Source organism: Electrophorus electricus, chromosome 4 (genome assembly GCF_041902795.1).
Source record: "Electrophorus electricus isolate QZ-2024a chromosome 4, ASM4190279v1, whole genome shotgun sequence".
NCBI classification, from domain to species: Eukaryota; Metazoa; Chordata; class Actinopteri; order Gymnotiformes; family Gymnotidae; genus Electrophorus; species Electrophorus electricus.
In genome coordinates, this window is record NC_137500.1 from 30,103,805 (window position 1) to 30,112,500 (window position 8,696).

The 8,696-nt window shown below is 38.3% G+C and overlaps 2 protein-coding genes across 4 annotated transcripts in view; one reads left to right on the forward strand and one right to left on the reverse strand.

Annotated features, from left to right (window-relative positions):
• Positions 1-293: 293 nt before the first annotated feature.
• ormdl1 (ORMDL sphingolipid biosynthesis regulator 1) lies at positions 294-3,564 on the reverse strand. 2 transcript variants are annotated; one of them, XM_027016434.3, is made up of 4 exons: positions 3,374-3,564; positions 2,040-2,222; positions 1,354-1,505; positions 294-1,213 (listed from the first exon to the last, which is right to left on the reverse strand). In XM_027016434.3, the coding sequence occupies exons 2-4, from the start codon at positions 2,211-2,213 to the stop codon at positions 1,078-1,080; spliced, it is 462 nt and encodes a 153-aa protein (XP_026872235.1). In that variant the 5' UTR covers positions 2,214-2,222; positions 3,374-3,564; the 3' UTR covers positions 294-1,077. The 2 variants fall into 2 exon arrangements, with proteins under 2 accessions (XP_026872235.1, XP_081569327.1); XM_081713201.1 differs by lacking the exon at positions 3,374-3,564 and adding an exon at positions 3,171-3,261.
• Positions 3,565-3,718: 154 nt separating this feature from the next.
• The window catches only part of pms1 (PMS1 homolog 1, mismatch repair system component), a 20,298-nt gene continuing 15,320 nt past the window's right edge, over positions 3,719-8,696 (forward strand). For both annotated transcript variants that reach the window (XM_027016454.3, XM_081713202.1), the window contains exons 1-6: positions 3,719-3,843; positions 4,522-4,664; positions 4,753-4,935; positions 5,055-5,157; positions 5,239-5,402; positions 8,150-8,266. In XM_027016454.3, coding sequence (XP_026872255.3) covers positions 4,533-4,664; positions 4,753-4,935; positions 5,055-5,157; positions 5,239-5,402; positions 8,150-8,266 — 699 coding nt within the window. In that variant the 5' untranslated portion in view covers positions 3,719-3,843; positions 4,522-4,532. The remainder of the gene's footprint in view (positions 3,844-4,521; positions 4,665-4,752; positions 4,936-5,054; positions 5,158-5,238; positions 5,403-8,149; positions 8,267-8,696) is intronic.

The window sequence follows — 8,696 nt, forward strand, 5'->3', positions numbered from 1 at the left end:
CTAATTACATAATTTGTACACTGTGTTTAGATTGGGATTATTGTGACAATACACAGCTATTGTAATCCAATGAAATTTACTCCTCGTTGTGATAGGACTCTAATCAGCATCTTGGAATGTTTTTGGATTGTTTTAACCACATAAATCTATATACATCACAAATTGTACATCCACATAAATATAAAGGATTATGTTCATTATTTCATATTCCCAAGAATCTACACTGTCTACCTTAAAACAGTCCCACTTTAAAACTTTTTACAAATGGTGTGAAAAGACAAGAAAGACCAAAGTTGAGCACAAACATTTTAATGGACCTATCACATACATGTATATTCTTTTAGCTCCAGTAATACCAACAATAAGCAGAAGCCAAAAAGGACTAGCTGCCTTGGTAATGGAGTTCAGACTTACCATTACATCCTAAACAAGCACACTTGAATGAATTAGTACATAAACATATCAGACAGTAAACACTACTCTTGTTAATGGATGTTTAAGTATTGAGACATCAACCCAATGTAGGACTATACATATTCACACTATCAAAATACTTGATTTAGCAAGTCTTTCCAAAAATCATGCAAGACTTCTGTTCTGTAGAGCACTAATACAAGAAGAAAACAAAATTTACTGGGTCCAATTCTTACAAAGAATTGTTCTTAAAAACAGCTTTTTAAATTTAGAAATGTGATGTTAAACAAAAAGCATTAGTTCCTCATGGTTTAATGAGCGCCTACAAAAAAAAAAAACAACAAAAAAAACAAAACCAGTTAATATTTGTGAATAAGGAAAAAAACAAACAAAAGACTCCAAACAGCATTGAGACCTGGGCCAGCCCAGATCCACGAGGACCAGAAAGAAAAAAAAATTAAATATTCACTTAAGTTAATGCACAAGGCATTATCACATATGTCTGTAATAACTTCAGGTGCATCTAAGCATGGACTAACACTAAATTATACACACTGTACAAAACTGCGTCACAAAGCACAGAGGGTTTCCTATTCTCCTATCGGATGAGGCAAAATCTCATTGGAGAGCTGGTCTCAGCATTGTTTCCTCTGAACAGTGAGCTTAATACTTGTTGATTCCAAAGATCCGCACTCCATGGAGCTGTGGCAGTTTTGGGATAAGCACACTCAGGAGGGAAGCAGTATTTATCACAAAATGAGCTGTGTCATATTTTGTGTAGAAGCTTGCCAGGAAATATCTAAAGGAAATAAAAATAAGCATTTAAAACGTGAGCGATACAGTATATTAGATATATAGCTATGAAAATTCTTATGCTTATCTACATTAAAGTAATCTGCTAAGCGCAAAAAAAAGACAAAACAAAATTACGCCACATACAAAATGATTGGTGAAATTGTGAAGAATTTTCTGGAGGATGTGAACTGCACGCCATAGTCCAGCTGTTCCCAGTGTGTAAGGAGTCTGGCCTTGCCCTGGTCTGGAGTTTCAAATGGTGTGCCTTTCACTGCATGCATGAACACATACATACCCTGCATGGAAACACATATGTACAGCCATATTTCAAATGGTGACACCGTGTTTTATGCTCTTGGTGTGCATAGCACAGATATTTATGGTAATAGGAAATAAGGGATTAAATGGAACAAAGGAGGGATGGTAATTTTATTTCACCAAAAATCAAAGTTTCCTGAAGTCAAAGTTTTATTTAAGCTTCATAAAGCAGAATTAATTTATTTGTCACTACTGCTTGACCATGATAGGTCTATTATTGCCAACTACAAAAGGCAGGAAATAAAGCACTTGAATAGCTTCTCTCATCATCGTGTTACAGTATGGATGCTCTACCATATACCAGACTGTGTGAACTTTGCAAATGATATGCTAACGATCTTGCTTCTTTGTTGAAGTGAGCCATCACATAATATTGTGTGAGAACTAGGGAAGCGGCAACTGTTGGAGGTCAGCTAATTACAGGACATGAACATACAGGTGAAAATGCCACCTACTGAGATTGCAACACAGTGCCAAGTAAAACAATTGATTATTTAACAGTAGATACTCACAAAATTGTGAATAACATTTGTAAGGGTCCACACGACAGGAACACTGAAGAAAGGAATGCTTAACAGCACAATGTGAAGCATTCCTACACCTAATGCATAAGTCAGCCAGATCCCTCTACTATTCATAACCCGTGTGTTGGGGTTCACCTCACTGTGAGCTACACCAACATTCATCTTGACTTTCTGAGGAGGAAACAGAGGGGTACATTTAAATGAGTTAAAGTACTGTAAGTAATTGCATCACTGAGAACCAGTGTTAAGACGTATGTCAGTAAAAATGACAAAATACGTTGTGTTAGCTATGTTAGGGTATATAAGTTTAAAAAGCCAACTAAGCTCAGTCCGCTAGCTAACAGTATACCGTCATTAAGGTTTTTTTTGTACCCGTGAAGATGTGAAGATTAATTCCCCATCCTGACGTTTTTTAAAATCAACAAAACGTATACCAGCAAACACCTAAACCAAAATATTACAACAAAAATACTGCTGAAATTGTTGCCTGACTAGCTAGCAAAGGCCCTCTGGGTCTAGCTACTACTTTTTAAAAACTATCCCACATTGGCCACATTTTATCAGTTATTAGCTAGACAATCTGAAGCGACTGTTTTAAATTCAAAGTTCAGTTGCACAATGTATTCTGTCCTAACATGACTGCTTGTTTACATAACTGTATATCTGATAAGATTATCTAAAGGCTTCCTTTGCCACGTTTCGTCTTTTTGTCTATACTTAGCTAGCTAGTTACTTAAATTTCAGAGAAATTAAGACACTTTACTTCAGGAAGTTCAGCATTACCCCAATTAGCCAACAGCTAGCCAGTTTAGCAAGCCAATTTAGAGCTCTGCGACAGAACTCTGAAGATAAGCTAACTCTCCCACGAGTTAGCTAAGTAGTTCAGCTAGCTAAAGATAGCTGAGTACTTGGCTAACTTGTTTTAATTAGCTACGGACCATTCATTTTAGCTTGCCTTGCTAACATACATAGCGAGCTAGGTAACGTTGACCAACTAACCTAGCTAGCTGGTTAGCTATGACTAAAATCAAGTTTTCGATTGTGTTTTATATTTTAGCTGTACAGCTAGATAACGCTATTTGACAAGCACGTCGTTGTTTATTTTATTCTGCAGCTTACTCCCAATGGCAAGGCGATGCCAATGCCCAGCAGAATCACCGTTACAAATCCAGCGGTGGTCGACCACCACACCAGTTGATTTGTTTTGACGCTAGTTGAGCGATATGTAGGTCAACATGAAAACGCATTTAACCCCTTGCGTAGTTATTCTGTAAACACCAGCAAAATGTTTACAGCGCTGCAACATGGTTTGTAATACTTACGTTAGTGCCTTAGTCCAAATCTGCTGGTTTTGAACACTGAACCCTGTAGCTATTACTGCAGATAAACGGCCAGCACCGTTGCCCGTCTCGGTATAACTGGCTGCACAAATAGCTAGCTTAGCTAGCTTAGCTAGCTAGCTGACGATGTGACGTCGTGAGTAGCTAGCTAACTAGCTGACGTTGTGACGTCGTGACGTTGTAGCTAGCTGGCTAGTTGACGTTGTAACTAGCACAAAACCGTCTACTGTGTTTGACGAATTGACTGACAATCCAAACAGCCAATCATCTTAGGGAATTGAGTTTACGACAAAAAGGCGCTTTTTACGTTACTTCCGCTACAATAAACTGGTGTGTTTACTTTTACATTAGTATCAATATGGGAAAATTATGAGAGGTTTTCGATTGATGATTGATTAAAAAAACCCAAAAAACTCCCCCTAAAATCTGGCTTTCATCTACTTTGAAAGTCGGTGAGTAAATTTGTGCAGACATAAAAGGCTCCTGTGTCTTAAAGGTTTACATGTGCTATTGGCAAGCGCGCTCATTAACAGGCTTCTTAGCTGGTTAGTTAGCGTTAGTAGTCTAGCGTTATATTTCTTGATTAAGTACAAGTTGGCTAGTAGACTAGGTTACATTTTTGATTAATTGGCAAGCTTAGCTAGCTAGTTTGTTTTCTCCCAAACCCTGTTTGGCATCACTCTGTCACTTATTTTTGTGTGGTGTGGTGTACCGAGTATCAAGTGTAGGGAGCATTTGTTATATTTCAAAAGTTTTGAAAGTTATATTTGTCTTTGCACCACACGGCACTGGATATTAAGACGTACGCATTTGTGATTTAGCTAGCTGTATTTGTGTCAAGAGTGTTAGTATATGTAAACGATAAAATAATTAAAATGATGGTATTTCACTTGGTCACATTATCGCTCATCAAAAACTAATGAATTGGTTCCCTTCCGTCACTGATTCTCTAACGAACGTTTGCTGTGTACTGGAATGTGGGCTCTATACACTAATTTCCTTTGTGTGGCTTTGATTTGTTCATTAAATTCACGAAGAGCTAAAGTTGGCATCTTAAAGTGTAGAAGCGCAGATACACTGGAACTGAACACTTGTGTACACTGATCTGAAGGCTTATATTTGCCTTCTAGATGAAATAACCATGAAAGCACTTCCTCTGGAGACTGTGCGTCTACTCTCTAGCTCCCAAGTGATCACATGTGTCCTAAACGTTGTCAAGGAGCTGATTGAGAACTCACTTGATGCCAGTTCATCAAGAATCGAAGTTAAATTGGTAAGTGCATAATTTGTGCACAGGTTGCTCCTGATGTCAACATTAAAACTGCAGCAGCTCAATTCTTAATATCATGTTTTAATTGTAGGAGAATTATGGTTTGGATCGTATTGAGGTACGAGACGATGGCTGTGGAATTAAAACAGCTGATGTCCCTGCTATGGCTTTGAAGCACTACACCTCTAAAATCTCGTGCCATGAAGACTTGGAGCATCTTAACACATATGGCTTCAGAGGAGAAGCTCTTGCATCTATATGTGCCATTTCTGAGGTGCTCATTATTTCAACTGACCTTATTGAGCATCTTATTATAGAATGATATGATAACAGCAAAAGTGTGTGATTTTTAAAAATTTTTAAAAAAAAATTGACCTTAATGTGCACTTCAAGGTAGTGGTTACCACCAGAACAGCTGACGATGATGTTAGCACTCAGTATACACTGGACCTCAATGGACACATTGTCTCCAAGAGGCCATCTCATCTTGGACAAGGTAAGCATTTTTTCCATCCATAAGTCAAACAAGCAGAAAACAAGAAAAAGAACAACTACTTTAAAAATGCCATTTATTTAGGCACCACTGTGTGTGTGATGAGACTGTTCAAGAACCTCCCTGTCAGAAGACAATATTACTCCAGCTCAAAGAAATGCAAAGAGGAACTCAAGAAGGTTCAGGATTTGCTGATGGCCTATGCAATTATTAAGCCAGAGCTGAGGATCACGTTGACTCATAATAAGGTCTGGAAGCCTGCATTCTCCATTTCCTATTCACTGTGTATGTTTGCATTTGACCGTTCTGCATTCTTTTCTTTCAGTAGAGGCTACAAAATGCTTCCCGTTCCATGTTAATAGATTTGGCCAAATTTGTTTTTGACTCTATCCTTTAGCATATATGATTGAAAACAGTGCCTAGTAGGTTAAAGTGTTTTTTGTAGCTTTTTATTCAATGACATTTTAAATCTATATTGAGTGAAATATATAAGAATGGTTGTTCTTTTTATACATAAGCCACTTCAGTTTTGAGGGGACTTTTTAACCCTCAATTATTTCTGTTTTTGATGTTTATTAGTAGTTTGCTTCCTGTGGTAAGCTAATGCCATGCGGGTGTACTTCTGGTCCGGTGTTATTGGTCTTCTTGCTCTTCACTATTGCACTCTTGCTTCTTAACAATGAACCGAAATGTTGATTTTGACACACATTATGTGTTACATATCTGTGCCTGATTGATTAATTCTAGTTTTTTAGAATGATCAACACTTCTTTGGTGTACATGTTGAGAGACAGGAGGAAGAGTTGCATGCAAATGACACACATGCAGTCAACTAGTTACCTTTTTGTTTTCTCTCTTTTGTATTAAATAATGATGCAGCAACATGCAGTCCAGTTACATGTTGGACTGGGAGTGTATAAAAAGGGCTGCCATATAATTCTCATATGATTGACCTAACAAGGATATAAAGCTGCTTCAATACTGTACGTTATGCAGACACCTAAGACCAAACCAAGAATGTATTTTATGTTTTTAGCCAGTAGGAGAAATCGTCAGCAATAAACAAATTTACAACGTCTCATGTTTGGAAAACACATTACATAAAAAAAGGATATTTAGGAACCAATACAGTTTTGTGTTGTGATTATAAAACTGGACATCAGATAGTAAATAACTGTAGTTTGACCTAATTTGGGTCAGTTCAAACTTTGAGCACTTTTTATGCACAGCTTTTGAATATTTATGCATTTGATCATAACAAAAGCTCAAATTAATTTGGTACGAAAGAAGTTTTTTTTCCCCCTGAAATTATTGTTATAGATTTCTTATACTTTGCATCATTCCTCATTTAAGTGGCCAGTGAGTTCTGGGCAGGGTTATTTACATGCAAGAAGGTTTTTGGCCACAGGGTGGCTTCATATGTCAACAAATGTATTACACTGGTCCCACTACTAAGGCATGTAATGCTCCCACTACAGTTATTTACTTTCTGATATCCAGCTTCATGTCACAGCTCTAATTTGTGTTGATCCCCACATGCCTATATTTTTTCATACATGTGATGTTTTTTAAAACATCAGACATTGTAAATTAGTTTATCGTTGATGGTTTCTCCTACTGGTTGAAGTCATAAATATGTTTTTGGTTTGGTTTCCACAATCACATCCTGTTAGCTGTCAAAGATAACATAAGACCTGCTTGCCTGCCAAGACATAGTTTAAATTCTGACAGCACAGTCAGACAGAGGGAACTTTCCACCACCAATCACAGCTTTCCTGGAAAGCAGACGTTGAATAGGCTTTTACTTATGACAGCTCTTTGAAGGAGGTATTCATAGTACCCTTAAGGTACATAGGGCTTACTATATGCACCGCTGACAGCATGCTGCGAGTCCATAACACAGTCACATTGCGTGAAGGATTTTCATCCATTAAGAGTTTAACCTGCGTTCATGCTTTACCTTGTTCTAAATGCAGTGAATCTGTAACTGGACTTCATCCAAATTTAGCAGTGCACCTAGACTAAGCCTAATTATATAAAGCTATGGCTAAAGGCCTAAGGCTGTCATCTAAGCCTAATGTATCAAGCAGAGTGGTGTGAGGATTGCAGACTTGATTTTAAGTGCAATAACAGATTTGACTTCTGAGATACACAGCCATGTAATTGTATAGAGCATGTCATTTGTACCCATGTGTCATGCATAAAGATTTGTGAGGATTGGCTTTGGTATTTAGGTTTTTATTAAGTTAATTTAGTTTATTATCAGAGGAGGAGCATACAGTCATTTAGTCCAATCAGCAGTTCTCACCGTATCATGTATCCCAAACTTTGCATTTGCTGAGCATTGGGTTTCATGAGTTCTCCAAAAGCTGTTTATTACCAAGCTACTCCTTTTACATTCACCAAATTGTGTATTTCATAGCAGAGATGTGTACTGTGGACTGAGTGCAGCACAGAAATCAACACCTTGGATATATATACTCACTAGTGGAAATGCCAGCGACAGGCAAATGTGGGTGTGAAAATGTGTCCATTTCTCCATCTTGCGAACTGACACTTGCTTTAATAGAGTGATATATGGTTGTGCCTTTCATTTGCAGCAGCCTCGTGTTGAACTGTATTTTTGACTAAATCTGAGTATTTGAAAAAAATAGATGGTATTTGTTTGTGTGCAACTGTCTGTGTATGATCACCATAGATCATTAGGTAAATCATGCAGACCCAAGAGAGTTTGGTAAAGTTGCTAAAGAACAGGAAAAGCCATATGGTCCAAGCTGAGTTTACACAGAACAAACATATTCATGCTATTTCTGATTTTGTGTTCATGCCATACAATATTTCATAATTAATTTATTCATTTTCCAAACTATCAGGGGGGTTAATTGCTTATTGAAAGGCTCTGATTGGTGGTCAGCGCATGAGCACGTAATCCCACAGGTGGTCTTATTTTAGGATGGGAGAAAATAGCTTGACCCGTTTTACCGTGTTGTTTCAGGCCATGTTCTGGCAGAAGGCCAAGGTGTCGGATCACCGTGCGGCACTGGTGGCTGTGCTCGGGGCTGCCTCCGTAGCCAGCCTGCTCCCCTTCCAGCATCGCCAGGAGCAACCACAGGTCAGTGACGCTCAGAGAAAATGCGGGCAAAGTTATGGAGCTCAGCAGAAGTGGTGGGGTTGTGCTCCTCCACCAGCACCCATGCAGCTCAAGAGAAGAGGAGACGCGGCACTGTGCTGCTTCACCGTTATTTCACAGTTTCACCCTTTTTTGTCGTCTTTTTTTCTTTGTCCATCCATAAAAAAAGAAACAGGAATTTTCTTATGTCCGTGCACTAAATTTCTGACTGAGGGAAAATGCCAGCATTTATACAATCGGCAAATTACTCCAAACATTGCACTCCCTGTGGCCACCTTTTAACATACTCCATATAAATCAACAGTGACATGTCGTGTTGTGCTGAAATTTCGCTCAGGGACCTGGTTGCTGCTTCATTCTGAACAGCTCTTCTCTCCCATGAGTACCATTTCTCTTCCCCTTGCTTGTGCGT